The sequence below is a fragment of the Octopus bimaculoides genome, chromosome 11 (genome assembly GCF_046866305.1).
Source record: "Octopus bimaculoides isolate indiv1 chromosome 11, ASM4686630v1, whole genome shotgun sequence".
In the NCBI taxonomy this organism is placed as follows: Eukaryota; Metazoa; Mollusca; class Cephalopoda; order Octopoda; family Octopodidae; genus Octopus; species Octopus bimaculoides.
In genome coordinates, this window is record NC_142938.1 from 8,620,310 (window position 1) to 8,638,506 (window position 18,197).

The 18,197-nt window shown below is 36.1% G+C and overlaps 1 protein-coding gene across 4 annotated transcripts; it reads right to left on the reverse strand.

Moving 5' to 3' along the window:
* Positions 1-1,854: 1,854 nt before the first annotated feature.
* On the reverse strand, positions 1,855-13,130 carry LOC106883243 (prostaglandin reductase 1). 4 transcript variants are annotated; one of them, XM_089359406.1, is made up of 9 exons: positions 12,961-13,130; positions 10,017-10,062; positions 9,328-9,384; positions 8,433-8,597; positions 6,011-6,128; positions 5,596-5,751; positions 4,811-4,922; positions 3,989-4,107; positions 1,855-3,197 (listed from the first exon to the last, which is right to left on the reverse strand). In XM_089359406.1, the coding sequence occupies exons 1-9, from the start codon at positions 13,067-13,069 to the stop codon at positions 3,087-3,089; spliced, it is 993 nt and encodes a 330-aa protein (XP_089215532.1). In that variant the 5' UTR covers positions 13,070-13,130; the 3' UTR covers positions 1,855-3,086. The 4 variants fall into 4 exon arrangements, with proteins under 4 accessions (XP_089215532.1, XP_089215534.1, XP_089215533.1 ...); XM_089359408.1 differs by lacking the exon at positions 12,961-13,130 and adding an exon at positions 11,908-12,042; XM_089359407.1 differs by lacking the exon at positions 12,961-13,130 and adding an exon at positions 11,639-11,817.
* Between the last annotated feature and the right edge of the window lie 5,067 nt (positions 13,131-18,197).

The window sequence follows — 18,197 nt, forward strand, 5'->3', positions numbered from 1 at the left end:
CATCATAACTGTTGAGGAACTAGCAGAGTGGATGATGTAGTCCTTTACACTATATTTGAAGAAGAAAAATGAAGGGATGGTCATGGATAGGATGTCTTTGATTATAGGCCTGCTCGAACAAGACCACTTCACCATCACGCATTAAAATACGATGTTATACTTAAACATTTAATCTTTGTCTTTTCAGAAGATCTTGGCCCAAAACTTGTTAAGTCAAAAGAATTTCCTAGGTGCAAGTCTTCCACTACAAACAGGTAAGAGGATAACATTGTTTTTAGTCTGTTGTCATCAGCCTCAGCTCAGGTGTGAGGCAAGGTATTTCTCCTGTGCTTTAACTGAAACACTTTACTCAACTGGTTGTTCTTGCAACATTGTTAGTGAGTGAATAACTCAATGTATTCCTAACCTTTATGTTGCTACTTATATAGGCCTAACAACTTTATTTAGGCATGCTGGCTTTGGGAAATGCATGGATATTTTCTCATCTAAATACATCATCATTTAATGTCCTCTTTTCCATACTTGCACGGCTCAGGTGGAATTAGCTGAGGCAGATTTTCCAGTCATCAATCCTCTTTCCAAGCACAGTATTATTTACCTCTAGCTAGGCGTTTTTCATGGAAGACTGGAAATGAACGACATAACTTGTATGAAGTGAGGCTTATTTACAACCATCACATAAGATCTAGACAAAGGTGCAAACACATAATCATCATCATCATTTAACGGCTGCTTTCTGTTCTGGCAGGGGTCAGATGATCTCAATAGGAGCTGGCCAGCCAAGGATCTGTCAAAACTCCTATTTTCTGTTGTGGCATGTTTTCTAATGCCAACCACTTTACAGAGTGTGCTGGGTGCTTTTTCCACGCCACCAGATTGGGTGGGTTTACACAACACCAAGTGTATTTTATGTGGCACGGGCACCAGTAATGGACAAGCTCATACATAACACCAAACACTTCTCAGCACCCACAATCTTCAATAGTGTCACCACACATACCACTCTACGAGCAGCTCCACACAGATAAACTCAGTACACACTCCCACACAAGTACATAATACCTGAACACAGACAATATATACACACACACGCATAAACGATAACTTTCACCCACAACCACACATCAACTGCTCCATTCAATGCACACACATTAGACTCACCACCATACTTTTCATGGGAAAAGGGTTCTTCTCTCAATCTGGTGGGATTGCAAAGGAGTAATTCACTTTGAATTGTCAGCACCTAATGCAACAATCAATGCTCAAGTCTACTGTCAGCAATTAGAGCATTTGAACCGAGCTCTGGAGAAAAAAAGACCTGCTTTAGTGAATTGAAAAGGAGTGATGTTTCATCAGGACAATGCGCGACCCTACACTGCAAAGACCACATCACAGAAGATCGAAGAGCTTGGTTGGGAAAAAATTCCTCATCCATCTTATTCTCCCGACCTTGCTCCTTTAGACTACCATTTGTTTCGTAGTTTACAGAATCATTTGGGGGACATAACTTTCGCAAGCCAGGAGGAGGTTGAAACTGACATTTCAGAGTTCTTTGCTTTGAAGCCAAAAGAGTTTTACATTGATGGGATTAAAAAGCTTGTAAACTTGTAAATAGATGGAAGGAAGTCATAGATAATCAGGGAAAGTACATTGTTGATTAAATTTCAATTAAATATAACATTTGATCACTTGTTTCCTTTATTCAAAATTCGGACAGAACTTATGGGATGACCTGATAATTGTAAATGTGCTTTTTTAGCTGGCCACAAAATCTGCACTGGAATGGTAAAATGGAAGCAAAAACGAGTAGAAATCACCCAAAGTTATTGAATCAAAAAACACATGAAAACAAGATTTTACACATGTAGATTTATTTTATGAAGATATTTCGTACAAAGGGTATTCTAAGAAAAACACTACATTTTAAGAGAACAAAATAAGAACATCTCAAAAAAAAAAAAAAAAAAAAAAAAATCTAGCAAAGCAATCTGCTACATTGTCACAATTATTGATCGTTCTTATAGATATTTAATTGTACAGTTCAGGAAATGTATAAAAAAAAAACAAATACCCACAAAAGCAAATTTATCAAAGTTTTCTTGAAAATCTTTTAAAAAAATATAGATTTATTTCAATCATTAGAAAATTTTTTTTAAGTTTGTAGAATATTCCAAAATAAAGTATGTAAATTTCTTTCGAAAAACTGATTTAGTTGCATTAAATGATTGTTATATGTTCATATCTTGAAGGAGTGGGAAGGAAAAACCAAAATCATGCACCAAAATGGAAGCCCTTGCAGTGGTAAGTGACTGCATTGGTAGCAGACATATCAGCAACTAGTTCTACCTGATGAATATCCAATAACATCTTTGAAGATATATTTTTTATTATGCATAAATATTAGCAAAAACTATTTCAGCTTCAGTAAAATATTGGTTGTTTTAAATGAAAAGGTTACTCAACCTAGCAAGATGCAATAGAAAGAATATCAGAATGGACAAGAATAACCAAAAGTAGATTATGAAAGATTTGAAAGCAATTCTACCAAAGATCGGATGCAGGGCCTTCCATCATTCTTAGGATAACTGTAAAGGGTTTGTCTATTTAATGGTGTGGTGCTGTTTCAGTCAAAATATAAATCAAATATCTTAATGTTATATTAGAATATCTGGTCAAATCAGCTGAGAAATATTTGATCAATTGTGAAAAGTTGTGGTTTTATGAAAATATAATGCCCTGTTGGTTACTTCAAAACATTTCTTCAACAGATTATGTTTGATATGTAAATTATGTTCACCACATTAATTTTAACATTTATTAATAATTCTGTTTTACAATAATATTGATATATTGAGTAAAAAAAAACAAAAAAAACTTCCTTTAATTTTCTTTGGTTTAAAATTTTCCAACATAAATTGAAAGACTAGATGCATTTAATTTCATGTTCAAATTCTGCTCAGATTCACTACACATCTACCTGAATATATAAAATTAATTACTGATTGATTAGAGTCATTACAACTGATGATAATCATTCCACTACAAAAAGAAAATGAATAAAATCAAATCATTCTCAAGCCTAACGTTTATGCTTTAACAATAGCTTTCCCAATATTACTACCTTCAAACAATCCAAAGAAAGCTTTTGGCATGTTCTCAAAACCTTCTGTGATGGTCTCTTTGTAGATCAGCTTTCCCTGTGACAGAAAGAGAGAGAGAAAAAAAAAGAGTCAAGTTATCAGTGATTTCTTTTTACGCAGAACAGCATGGGGTCATCAATTCATAGAATGTGTAATGTTTAAGCATTTATATTACTTAATGTCTTCAAGAAAAGCATCATTTCCAAACAATCTTTGAGGTGGACTACAGAAAAACCACACAGGTTAATCATATCTTTTACTTGTTTGTCATTGGACTACGGCCATGCTGGAGACAATGCCTGGAAGGGTTTTAGATGAACAAATTGATGCCAGTACAATACCAACTCAGGCTTAACTCTTTAGCATTTAAATTATAGTGTCAGCTGTGATGTGTCTGTATTCACATCATTTTAAATTTTTCCAGTATTATTTGTAGCCTTTAGATAAAAATTATCTAAAATTGAACACCACACTGATGATGTGATTGTTTATGTTCAAAATGATATTGTATGGTAGGAGTGAGATGTCAGATCTGGCCAGTTTGAATATTAAACATGCAGAATAGTTTGGCTGGATGTGGCTGGTTTAAATGCTAAGGGGTTAAGTAAACTTGGCTACTGAGAATTAAGTGTCTTTCTTAGCCACAGATACAACATAAGAATAGGTGAGAGAGTACAAATAGCTGACCATGTGATCTGTACTCTACAGAAGGCTATAGTAGAAACACTTGCTTAAGGTGTTATGCAACGCATTTGAACTTGAACCACTTCTCAACCATACATTTCGTGCCTTGCCTCATGGGAAGCTAAATTCTTTATATACTAAAAAAAGTCTTTTTTGATATTTACATTTTTAATCCATTCCAGAAGTTGTTTTCTTCCTTTGTCAGCTTGGTCCATGTACGTCATTACTATGAAACCAAATATGGAGAGTTCTTTATGCAAAATACTTTTGAAAGGGTAGGGACCTGAAGAAAAATAGAAATGAAAATGGTATTAATAATAATCCTTCCTACAATGGGTACAAGACCTGAAATTTTGAGGAAGGGCCCAGTCGATTACATCAACCCCAGTGCTCAACTGGTATGTATTTCAACGACCCTGAAAGGATGAAAAGCAAAGTCAACTTTGGTGGGATTTGAACTCAGAATGTAAAACAAAAGAAAGGCCACACAACAATATCCAGTGCAATAACAATTCTGCCATTTTGCCACAATAATAACAATAATAATCCTTTCTACTATAGCCAGAAGGCCTGAACAGTGACACTTGGCCGATTCATCTCAGTTGTTAGAGATGGGGGAGAGGATAAGTTGATTACATCAACCCCAGTGCATCACTGGTACTTATTTTAATGGTCCCGAAAGGATGAAAGGCAAAGTTGACCTCAGCAGAATTTGAACTCAGAATGTAATACACTCTGTAAAGCGGTTGGAAGGGCATCCAGTCATGGAAATCATGTGGAAACGGAAACTGGATCTTGACACAGACCTCTTAGCTGTTGGATGATGTCAAACTGCCCAAGTCCCGGCAATATAGAACATGGAGGTGAAATGATGGTGGTGGTGATGACGAGCAGGATTTCTATAGCAAAATTTAAATGTAAAAAAAAAAAAAAATCTTTTAAAAGAGAAATTTAATAAGCAGAAAATAGAGAAAACATCAGGTTACCTTTTAGTGTGTTTTCCTCTCGAACATTATATTCAGATATACAACCACAAACGCATACACGGCCATGGCTATTCATATGATTTAAGACAACTGATGAGAAGTGACCACCAACCTAGAAAACCAAACAGAACATTTCATTTAAGTAGTTAATGGTTGCAAAAAAATTTCAAGACAGAAATGAGTCCACAACAACTGCGGTTCATTATCAGCAATGCTGCTATGTAACATTAGCATTCAGATTATTCTGCCATTGTTTTAAATTAATCATACATTATCTCGTAGCTTTGAAATTTTGACGATGTAATTGTGTTTTTAGTATGTCATCGTTGAGTAGTTAGTTGTCAGAGGCCAAATCTGGCCAGTTTAAGCATAAAACAGGTACAATATTTGGGCCTCATTAGGCCGGCTTAAATGCTAAAGGTTTAATTGATGTTACAGTCACACCAATTCTTACAACCAAGAGGTTGATAGTTTCAACAAATGCATTCTTTTGAAGTAGTGCATCAACAGCAAAGAGTCTAAAACTTAACCATTAACATTTAATCCAACTATATCTGACCGAAATATTCTACCTGTTTTATGTTCAAACCAGTCAGATCTTGCCTCTCACACCTACCTTACAATGTCATTTAAAAAAATAAACAATCACATCACAAATATATCAACTCTATGAGATTAATGCATGATAAATTCAATACAATGTGGACAAATAAGCATTACATTTGACAGAGTTATCCGAATGCTAAAGGATTGAATCATCTCAGAAATGGTGCCAATCAACTTACATTGTCAAAATAACAGTCAATGCCGTCAGGAACAGAGGATGATAATACTTTGTCCAAATCAATATTCTTGTAGTTGAAGACTTGATCAAAACCCAGTTCGTTCTTAAGCCAGGAACATTTCTCCTCAGTGCCAGCAAATGCCACCACTTTACAACCCTAAATAAAGTCAACCAAAAATATGTGTATGCAAACAAATGGAACAATTTTCAGGACAAACACAAAAATTAGACAGAGATCAAGTTGTTTTAGTCTAAAATCATTTTTGCTAATTGTATAGTAACAAATGCTTCATTGCATGGTATTACTAGAGAAAACTTCATAGAAGCCTGCCCCCTACACTCCAAAACAGACAAGGCAAGTTGTAGGTGGGGAAGGAGGAGAGAAAATTGAGGGGAAAAAAACAACACAAAGCTACCTTGATTTTGGCAATTTGTCCCACAATACTTCCGACAGCACCAGCAGCAGCATTAACCAATACAGTTTCTCCTGATTTTGGTTGACATTTCTCAAGGAATCCAAAATATGCTGTTAACCTGCATTTGAAAGATTTGAAACAGCTGCTTTAATTGCAATAACACACACATATATATAAACAAACTTATATTTCTGTTTTAGAAGTGTCAAACATATATTGCATTATACAGACAAAAATGTAATATTTTGAATGCAGTATCGCTGTTAAAACAGCAGTAAAACTCGGTATTATTACCCTTGTCAGATGGAAAAATTATTTTTTATGTCTTAAAACAGTAATAATACCCAATTTTCCTGCTGTTTTCACAGTGATACTACGTTCAAAATACTTTCTGGTCTGTCTAATAGTTGCTTTAATTGTTTAATCACAGGCACTCCAGTTTATGACCATCTATGACTATCAATCTTTTTAAGAGTATGAATGACTGACTATAATACGAGTTCATTGCTTATTTAAAATGGTAAGGCATGGCTCTGTGGTTGAGACTTGCTTCCCAACTGTGGTCTCAAGTTCAGTCCCACTACATGGCATCCAAGGCAAGGCAATAGAGCGAGTACCAGATTTTAAAAAATAAGCACTGGTCTAGATTTAGTCAAGTAAATCCTTCAAGGTGGTGCCCCAGCATGGTCACAGTCCGATGACTGAAACAAGTAAAAGGTAAAAGATATATCATAGTATCTTCTAGGTTTGTCACAATTCTGGATGCCTCAATTTTAGTATTTTCATGTAGAATCACCACAGCTACGATGCTAGACAGTTTTATGTATCTTACCTACGTTTGTAACATGATGTGCTGACCAGGAAAATTTGAATTCATAAACCATTTTAATTAGTGATACAGTAATTTAAAACAACAGACATTCAGTTATTGTTTATCTTCACACAAAAACATGGTGATGCCTTTTGCCAATAAAACCCAGTTAATGCATCAGGTGCTAACTAAGTCACTTCACCATTCCTTAATTATTTATAATATAACATGAAATAGTACTGTTAAATACAGTAGTTTTCTATAATCAGAAGACTCCACAACTTTAATCAACTAATGGACCTAAATAATTAATGGAACTATACAAACACTTGTGGTAATCTGGATGACCGTTATTACGAAGGGACGCAATTACCTCATCACAATGAGATGGGATTAGAAATTTTAATTTGAAATCAAGCAATATAGACAGGACACACACATATATATATATATATATATATATATATATATATATATATATATATATATATATATATATATATACCTGTACAAGCAATATCAGTTTGATGAAGGAAGAGAACAAGAGAGCTTATGTGCATCACAAACGTTTGATTACTATAGACAAATCATCCATGCAGAATTGTTAGGGCGCTGAAGAAGAGGCAGGGGAGGGTGGTAGTCCACATTACTCCGTAGGGAGCACAGGGCTGGTTTCCCAGTTTCTTCGGCGTATATATTTCTCCTTGGGTGGGATACGGATCCATTGCAGGATTACTAATTTTTACCAGCTGAGTGGAATGGAGTAACATGAAATGAAGTATTTTGTTCCAGAAAACAACTCATCACCTGGTACAGGAATCGAAACCACTATCTTATGATCATGAGTCCAACACCCTAACCACTAAACCATGTGCCTCCTTGTTGTAGTATGGGTTTGTACAATTACAGTGCTACATTGTTATCTGAAGTATAATTAGAACAGTATATGGTATTAATGTAATGTGGTACAATTACTGCAAGAGGTTGCAGAACTGTCTTTCTCAGATCAAGAGACCACCCTTAAATTAAATTCTCTCCTTTTTAATGTCCATTTTCCATGCCAGCATGGGTTGGACAGTTTGACAGGAGCTGGACAGCTGGATAGTAGCCCAGGGTCCAAACGTCTGTTTTGGCATGGGACTTCTATGGTTCAATGCCCTTCCTCATGCCAACCACTTTACAAAGTGTACTGGGTACTTTTTTTATGCGGCAACAACACGTAAAATATATATAAATATATTTTAAATTCTTTTTTTAAAATTATTATTGTTATTATTAAGGTGGAGAGCTGGCAGAATTGTTAGCATGCTGCTAAGCTTTTGTCCATCTTTACATTCTGAGCTCAAATTCTGTTGAGGTCGACTTTGCCTTTCATCCTTTCAGGGTTGATAAATTAAATACCAGTGAAACACTGGGGTCAATGCAATCCCCTGAAATTTCAGGCCTTGGGCCTATAATAGAAAGGATTATTATTATTATTATTATTATTATTTATGGTGAAGTTCTTAAAATTTATGTTGGTGTACAAGATGAAGTGAAAATATCAAAAAAATCAAACATTGTATATAAAACAGAAAAAAAAAAAAAAAAAAAAGATAAAACACCACTTACCCAGGCATTCCCAAGGATCCTAGAGTAAGGGACAATGATAAGTCTTCAATGTCTGGAACTTTACTCAGAACTGAGACATCTTTCACTAATGTGTGGCTCTTCCAACCAAAATGTGCAATCACATGTGTGCCTTTAGGAAATTTTGGATTCTTACTTGCAATAACCCTGCATTTAAACATAAATTTATCATTTTAGAATTTAAGAATTTTGTAAAAGAGATATATATACAATAGGTGATGTGGCTGTGTGGTAAGAAGCTTGCTTCCAAACCACATGGTTCTGGGTTCAGTCCCACTGCATAGTACCTTGGGTAAGTGCTTTTTACTACAGCCTCAGGCTGACCAAAGGCTGGTGAGTGGATTTGGTAGATGGAAACTGAAAGAAGCCCACATTATATATGTGCGTGTGTGTGTCTGTTTGTTCACCACCACCACCACCACGTGAAAACCAGTGTTGGTATGTTTATGTCCCCATAACTTAGCAGTTCAGTAAAAAAAAGTCCAAGATAATAAATACCAGGCTAAAAAAAAATAAGTACTGGGGTCACTTCGTTTGACTAAAAATTCTTCAAGGCGGTGCTCCAGCATGGCCAGTCTAGTAACTGAAAAGAGGGGATTGAGCAATGCCTTTACCATTGTACTTATACTGTGTCGATATGAACTAGAAAGGCTTTCTATGGTGATGTAATTTAACCCTTTTGTTGCTGTATTTAGTAAAATAACTTAGTTATCATTCAGCTTAGTGTTAGGAACATAAGTTCTGACTATGGTTTGGTGGAAGATTTTGAACTTATGAAAACAAGACATTTGTACTCAGAGCCAGAGCTGGTTTCAACCAGGTTGGTAACGAAAGGGTTAAGCACATAACAAATGAGAAACTATCGAAACAAACTTACTTTGCTACCTGTTCTCCCATCATCACATCTCCTTCTGACAGCCTACCAGAGAAGATACTAAAAAAGAAAAGAGAAAGAAAAAAAAACGCCATGTACAAGGATGCTGTCAGTAAGGTGAGGGTTAGTAATGAGTACAGCGAAGAATTCAAGACAGGATGCCCCTTGGAGCTCCTCTATGCTGATGACCTTGCTTTAATTGCTGAGTCACTATCAGAACTAGAGGAGAAGTTTCAGGTGTGGAAGTAAGGATTAGAATGAAAGGGCCTTAGAGTCAACCTAGCTAAAACCAAATTCTTAATAAATAGGAAGGCAGACAAACCACAAATCCCTTCAGGTAAGTCTTCTCTATTGCATGCTACATCTGATGTCTCGTATACCCAATTCACTTACACTCTGTCGTACATGCATACTGACATTACCCGTCCAGTGGAGCATGCTGGCTTCATTTCTTTCAAGCCTCTGCTGTCCTTAACCACTGCTTGACAACTGGTGTTGGTCTGTTTATGTCCCAAAGACTTCCTGGTTCAGCAAAAAGAGATTGTTAAGTATCCAACTTATAAATAAAGAAAAAATCAATACTGCAGTCAATTTGTTTGATTAAAACAGTCAATGCAGAGCTCCAGCATGGCCACAGTTCAATGACTGACACAAATAAAAGACAAAGGATAATGGTCCGATAGAAGACGTACCGCATGTAAGGGTCAACAGACAGCCAGACTGCTTCACATAGAACTTCTGCAAAAAAATAAATAAATAACTCAAATAAACAACTGAAAAAGAGAAAAGAAAGTTTGATATCAACGATTTATTGGAAGAAACATTTTGCTTTCTCCATTTGCAAAATCATTACCATTCTTATCTGTCTCTGATAGAGGCAGAAGGTCCAAAATTTGGCAGAGAGGTTAGTCAATTACATCACATCCATCTCATACAAGACTGCTACATTATTTCATTGAAGGAAGCCAGTGAGCTGGCAGAGTTGTTAGCATGCTGGACGAAATGCTTAGCGGTATTTCGCCCATCTCTATGTTCTGAGTTCAAATTCCACTGCGGTCAACTTTGTCTTTTATCCTTTCAGGGTTAAGAAGCTGCAAGTGTCTTCTACCATAGCCTCAGGCTGACCAAAACCTTACAAGTTGATTAGGTAGATGGAAACTGAATGGAAGGGCATCTGGTCTTAGAAAACCTGCTCTGACAAAATCCACCTGACTCGTGCAAGCATGGGTTAAACAGACTTTGATGTCTGTGTAAAAACGATGCAGGACTGAAATGCACAGAAGGTTAATGTGTTACAGACTTATCTAAACTATATCAGTTTCAAAAAGTGAACTTTTAAGCAATAGTGACGATGGTCGAGATCACCCTTCAGCACTTTGCTTCATGTTTTGCTGGGTCTCCCTCTTCAACAAATTCCATCTATTTTAAGTAACTGACACTTCTTTATACAACTGTCTACATCCATGCGCATTACATGACCAAACAACCAGCAGCCTTCACTCTTGCACACTGCATCTAATTCCTCTTATGCCTAACTTTTCTCTAAATACACTAGTGTTCTGTCACATAGAAGCTTCATTCCTTTCTAGCCTTCACATGTCTTTTACTTCACACACCTATCTATCTTGTGCTGCTAACCTGTGTTTTTTTTTTCTTTTACATAATAACAATGAAGGAGAGCAACTGCTACTTGAAAGAAAGGTGGGCCCTATCAACCTACAATAGCTTGTCCCTGATAATCAAGATGTGAAAAGAATTGTAATAGAAGAGATCACTTAGATTTGAAATACATCGATTTCAGCTGCATAAGAAGGCAGATAGGCGCAAGTTTTATAAGCCAGCTAACATGCTAGAAATAGTAGTCAATTTCCAACCTGTAAATCTAAAAAAAAATGGAATGACATGGTGGCTAATATAGCTGTGGTACACTATGCCATCAATAAGAAAAAACGAAATTGTTTTGGCTGGAATGTCTTTGAGCATAGAACTTTATTAACAGAACAGACTTGGGACTAACATCCATGGATATGAGCTAAAAAATAGCCAGAATGAGATGGATGAACAAGGTATCGTTGTAATCATCATCGGTTTAATTTTCCATGTTTCCAAATAAAGTAATATTTGCCTTCGTCCTCCGAACACGAACAACACAATGGCCAGAGATAAACTCACAGTAGATTGCAACTCGAGTGCTTGTACGACACAGTACTTCTTTGCACTTAATGCGTGTGGACAAGATAAAGAGATATGGAAACATACACGCACGCGATGGACATTTTTCAGCAGGAAACCCCAAACTATGGAAGAAGCTTACCCAAGGTGCCGCGCAGGGTTAAACTCCATTTCTTTTTTCATATTCGTTTACTACATGCTGTTTTACACCTATTACACTATCCCCCCCCCCGTTTTTTAGCTCGGGCCAGAAACTGGACTTTAACCCCGCGCAGTGGGTCTGAATCGGAAACCACGTGTTTGCAAAGAGACCGTCTTCACAACATAGTCTGTGTCTGCATAAAAATAGGACACCTTAGAATTTATGTAAATATTTGTGCATTTCACAAGTGTAGTGTAAATAATACTTACAGCCAATGTAAGAAACTCGAGATTACTAAGACTTACTTAGTTTTTATAGTATGAAGAACTAAGCACAAATACATTACAATTTTCGTAGGTATTCGTGCAGTCCAGCTTATCGTTTTTATGTAAATGCCTCTACTTATATATTTGACAACTTTACTATCTACCGTAATCATTCGAACGATGAAATGGTATATTTGTCAACTCTTCTTAGTTACCGGATTTTGAATGGAAATAGCATAACAACACTTTTACATTGGAATGTGTAAAGGCCTTCGAGAAAATTCTATTAAATCTTATTAGCAATAGAAGATAATAAATTAGCTTTAATTAGAAAATAATCACCAAATTGTTTTGTCCCACACTATTTTAAAAAGTATAAGGCGTTAATTCTATTTTTGATAGATTCTTGTGGTTACCATCGTTTGTTGTCCCCGAAAGAGAAAGTGAAAAAGAATTATACATTTGTATTTAGCAATTTCTAATATATTATTATTATTATTATTCAAAACGTCTACATTGAGAAAACTGTTAATTTCCAATATAATAAGGCACTTTCACTTTTTAGGTATTTCTACTTAAAATCTGTCTAAATTTACTATATTTAAAAAATTAAGGCGACTCGGGGAGCTTACCGCGTTTGAGGTTTATGTAACAAAGCTGAATGAGAAAAATTTCTAAAAGAAATAATGAATTGATGGGCATAACTACAGGGTTTTACCCCCCAAATTCATTTTTCTGAAAGTTATGACCTCTCAAAGTCTGGGGGGTAAAACCCTGTAGTTATGCCAAATGATGAACATATACTAACATATTAGCAAGGATATATGAAGTTAAGTGAACTCAAATTTACAGGGTCTCATTCCTCCCAAAGTGGTGATGGTGGGGAACACACTTGATAATACACTCGTAAATAAATAATGCCTAATAAGGAGGATGATCACGGTTAGAATGCCTTAGATTAATTGGGTTTGAACTAAGGGTGGGGGGAAATGAAATACGTAGTAATTAAATTGAACTCTGAAAAGAAGAAAAAATATATATAGTTGTTAAAATTACCGCCATCATTAACTTCATCAGGCAATTCTTCTGTTACCAGCTTTATATCATCACTGGACGGTTTGCCAACAAGCTGTTTAGCTAAAACGAATTTTTTTGACAGAACCATTATCAGTCACGTTCCTTTAGCAAAGAAAACTTGTTTGAATGGAATTACCCGCGCACCGTCTGCTGACTGCGCATCAAAGGGGACCTAACTAAAAATTGCTTTTAGCCTTTTTCAAGTCGGCCTATATTTTTGAGATTAAGAGAATCAATTAATAGTGAGTGAGGGTGTATTTTCTTCAAGTGTTCACTACCTTATATCAGGTAAACAAACGACCTCTTAATACATTAAAAACATCATAACATGATCAGATGTCTATTTCAGAAAATTATCGCTGTTCTCTTTGAGCGTTTAAAAGATAAATTTAGCTGGGGCAAAATGAGTAAACCAAGATAAGATAAATTTGCTGCTTCCCTTCACCCAGATTCCCATTCGAAAACAAGCTCATACACATCGTTATCCAGCCCTAGACATCAGAAAGATCAGAAATGCAAAAATATAAAAATAAGAATTAAAAATTCAAATATCTGAGTCAAATGAAAGAGAATCAGAGAAAAATGATACGTGAAATTTAACGAAACTTGACAAAATAAAAGAAATTAAAAAAAAAGAAAGCTCAACATAAAATATTATCTATAGCTTCTTCACGATCTGCTGGAGTGCCCTCCTCGTGATATTACTTACCATTATTTTTTGAAACTTGTCCTGTCTTTGTCCTTACATGTTTTTGATTGTTATTAGCCCTAGTGGCCAATAAAACGAATTATCTTTTGAAACTTGAAAATGATCAAACTAGACAACAGTGTGAGAAAAATTGACTTGAGATCCAAAAGAAAAACGAATATTGATTGTTAAACACCAAAAATTATCCAAATATTTTATTAGCAACCTTAATTACAATCGGGTTCAAAGTTGAAAACAATTTCTTAGAAACCGGACCTGCCACCTGACTATGTTTCGGCTTCTCACAACTTCTATAATTATGCTGACTGATGCAACAGTACAAAATAATCATACCATAATTGCAATGTCATGATTTCAAACAGGTAAAGAGAAAATAACGAGAAATCAGAAGTTCCTCATTTTGGCCCGGTTACTAATTTTGCACCACCAGTCATCCTTAGAAAATTTCCTTTAAAGAATTTGTTCGAAAGGTATGGAGAAACAAAGTCGCCGAGTGACATACGTACGAAGGTATACCGTTAGCTAATACTGTTAATGTTACAATTGAACTTAGCAGCTGGTTAGAGCAACACGAACCTATTGTTTTGTCTGGAAACCTGGGGAGAAATTTCTTTTACATCGTTAAAACTGTCAACTTTATTTTATTTCATTTTATTTTCGTCTTTTGCTGTTCAAACTGGAGTTTTCGTAACACCTTTTTGAGCACCCAGAACGCATACCTATTAGTTTGAGGCATCCTGACGAAAACTCATATCTGCTATGTGTGTCTGTCTGCCTGTCTCTCACCTAGTTTATGAAAACAATACAAAAATCCTTGTATAGAACTGTGCGCTTCACAGTTCCAGCTACGCGGTGTTTGGCTGTTGTATGCATGCTTACATGTCCGAAACAAGAAGCTGCACACTAGGGAGGGAGAGCACTGTCGTTCACGCAGTGCCGACTCTGATGTGCTGGTGAAAGGTAGTGTTTCTTTTTGACTCCGCGTGTGTTGTGTATAAAAACTGTGTTTACATTCTTGAATGTGATAACGTGTAGAATTAGATTATTATCCTGCTTCCAGCTACAGTGTTACTGCAAGGATTTGAAAAATAGGGCAGATTTTCCCCCTTATTTTGTGATTGAGTGGGATTTTTGAAAAACAAAGGGGAATTCGCGGCAGTATTCAGTGAACAAATTAAACACGCTACCCGGCAGTGGCTAAAGCGCGAACCGTCCAAGTTTATGTATAAATTTTCTTTTTGTTTTGTTTTACACAATATTAAAACAACGGCTAAAAATTTTCTGAACCAGCACCCCAACTAATTTTATCTACGAGCCGCCACTGGGCGCAACATTTGATAGTGTTCATGTGAGCCATCCGACACATCAGAATTGATGATTATTATAGCCGAGCGCAATAATAGTACTGAATCGCAAGATATTTCATACACCCTCTTAACTCCTATATACTCTGGATAAGTTGAGTGCTGAATTGTGAAGGCGACACCTTGCCGTACCAAAGTTCAGGTTATGGTAAACTGATAATTATACCTGCTGAGACGTGTATATGTGACCTCTTGCAAAATGTTTCTGATTTACCAATAACCGCCCCAGCCTTGCTAACTTGCCAGTGTGCACGTCCCCAATGTAAAACAATTAATTCAGTTAAGAAAGACTGCGTTTGTGTTTATTTTTATTTGTTGATAAGATAATATATGCGCTATTTAGGGCGGCGAGCTGTCGGCATCGTTAGCAAGCCGGACAAAATGCTAAGCGGCATTTCGTCCCTCCTTTATAATTTGAGTTCAAATTACGCCGAAATCGACTTTGCCTCTCATTTGTTTGGGTTTGATAAAATAAGTACCAGTTGAGCTCTGAGATCGATGTAATCGACTTAACTCCTTCCACCGAATTTTCTGGCATTGTGCCAAAATTTGAAACCAATATACACGTTATCTATGAGAGATGAGTAAAATATGCAAGCATAATTATAGCAAAAAAAAAAAAATAAATAAATATAAGAAGTTAATTTTAATGCTAGAAACTTGACCAAAAAAGATAGTCAATAAACGACTCAGGCTTCTTACGAGTACAGAAATTGAAAAGTAGGGGAATACCACCACTTAGCGTACCCAGCTTCTGTCGCCCATTTTCGTCAATGTTTCTGAGGTGTTTAAGCGAATGAAAATACAAGACAATTCGCGTTTGAAGAGGACGCAGAGTTAAACGCCCACCCCAGCTATTGTTAGTACACATTTTCAGCTGAATGGACTAGAGTAGCGAACGTTCACTCAATGGAATGAAGTGTCTTGCTCAACGTAATAATGAAGTGCCTTGCTAAAAAAAAACACTACATACTGCCCTGTTTAAGAATTGAACTCACGACCTAACGACTGAGTGCCCAACAACCTAACCACCAAGTCGCGCATCTTCCCAAGAATAAGTACAAGTTCATTTGAGTATGGGAACTTTCACAATAGTTATATTAAACTAAATGTTATGTGGAAAAGTAATTAGAGGTTGCAAAAAAAAAAAAAAAAGAAAGAAACAGGGACACTAAAGTTCCTAGTTCTGACGCAACTTTTACTCAATAGATCACAGAGAGTATTTCTCTTCTCAAACATTGCATCATAGTTTTATAATGACATGGTGATGTAGCCTTAGAGAAATTCGCTGAAAACAATATTATCTGGCATGCGAATCTCCTCTCGGAACTTCGCGCCTACGAGCCGGCTCTAATCTCATGAGTCGACAGATTCCTATCGGTTCGCATGCAGCATCACGACGTTTGCTGACGGAACACTTTCTGTCTCACTTTGGTGTGGATATGTTTGGACTGTATAGTTCGTGTACATGTCATGACAATGGAAACCTCAGCTGATTTTCGTCCAAGACAAATACATCAATATGCCAGTCATGTCCAAAGGTAACAGGAACTTCTCTTACGACCATGTATTGACCCATTCTCCTTCGGTTCTCACACTCATTAATACTCGAGGCATTGGTTGGACGAGGATACTGCTGGCTCTTTGCATTAATGTTGGAACAGTATAAGACTGGAAGTTTCACGCTGTTACCTCCTTGATGCTTCCCTTCCACTGCTATTGCATCAAATACTCATTTAATTGGTCCCGCTGAATTTTTACGTAAAGTTTCCTTCAGTTGATTGTCCTGTTCTTCATGATTTTGTGAGCGTTCTTGTTTGTGAAAAGGGCATTTCTGACTAGGGTTCTACCATTGACATCAATCTAATTTAATACTTGTTCCGCATGCTTTCCGCCAAGAATATCAGACTGTATAGCATTAGCCGTCTCTTTGTTCTTGTGGTGTCCAAACACACAAAGACGAGATATTTTTCTACACTTACCATGAAATAAAGTTACTATAGCACATACACACAAAGGAATTTCAAAGTAAATTATTTTATGAGAGCTTATCTTCCCTTTCCACAGAAAATGTCATAGGGAAAGTGACAAAGTTTTTATGAAGAAAGATTTCCCCCCAAAAAGAAAATGCCAGTGAAAGCGTCTTATATACATAAAGCAATATATTTATATTCTGTTGTACCTTGGGAGGGTCATTATGCTAATAATAAACATACGCGCTGGTTCTTTTTCACTTATAATTTTTATTTGACAAAACAGTTAACTAATTGATTATTTGATGAACTGTTCAGTTAGTCCTCAATCGGCTAGGTTTGTCAGAGTCCACTTGTCGCCATTCACATCTTCATCAAGGACATGCCTCCTCTGCTTCGTGTGTTTACTATTGGCATACAAATCGTCTTAAGATGTACCAGAATATGTTTCAACATAGTTCACGACAAGAATTTTGCAAACCAAATAAAAATACGAGTTATATTCATAGAAAAACATTTACTAGATTTTTAATCACCTGAAAGTATTATCCTATGAAATAAGCCCGATGCATTATGTCCAATGGATCTCTTGACTAGTGGGCCTGCTAACTAACGGGCTTCTTGAAATAAGGTCGGAGGTATTATCTCTATGTAACAATTAAAGAAAATTATATGAGCACTTCTCTTTCTCAGATTAAAAATAGAATAAAATATATTTTACAAATAGGTTTTGCATAAATATATATATATATATATAAACTTTTAACGGTTCTTGAAGAGAACTTTGGCTGTAAATACTACCAGTAGCGTAGCAAAGGTTCATAGCACCCGTGAGCAAAGACTAAGGCAACGTCACCTTAATAAATGGCCATGATAAGAAAGAGGAAATTTTGCACTTCTTCATACCAAAGGGCCACTGCCCCTCGTTTCTATTTATCACATCTCTGACTACAATGTAGACCAAGTTTTTCTTACGGATAAAATAAGATACAAGAAACAATATAAACGACCTTAATTCTCTTAAGAGTTAAACAACATGGTATTTAACCCTCATTGGATCGTTTAGTTACTCGAAGATAGAGCCTTCGAAAAATCAGTCTAGCAGTGTCTTGTCCTTGGAGTGATAGAATTGAGGAATGAAACGAAAAGGATTAACCTAGAATCGAACCT

Excerpts from the sequence above, each read along its gene's own strand:
- LOC106883243 (XM_089359406.1), bottom strand. The coding sequence starts at position 13,069 with ATGGTTCTGTCAAAAAAATTCGTTTTAGCTAAACAGCTTGTTGGCAAA. Across the intron at positions 5,752-6,010 it reads GACAAATTGCCAAAATCAAG|GGTTGTAAAGTGGTGGCATT; the intron begins GTAGCTTTGTGT and ends GACTTTATTTAG. Across the intron at positions 4,923-5,595 it reads TTGACTGTTATTTTGACAAT|GTTGGTGGTCACTTCTCATC; the intron begins GTAAGTTGATTG and ends TTGGTTTTCTAG.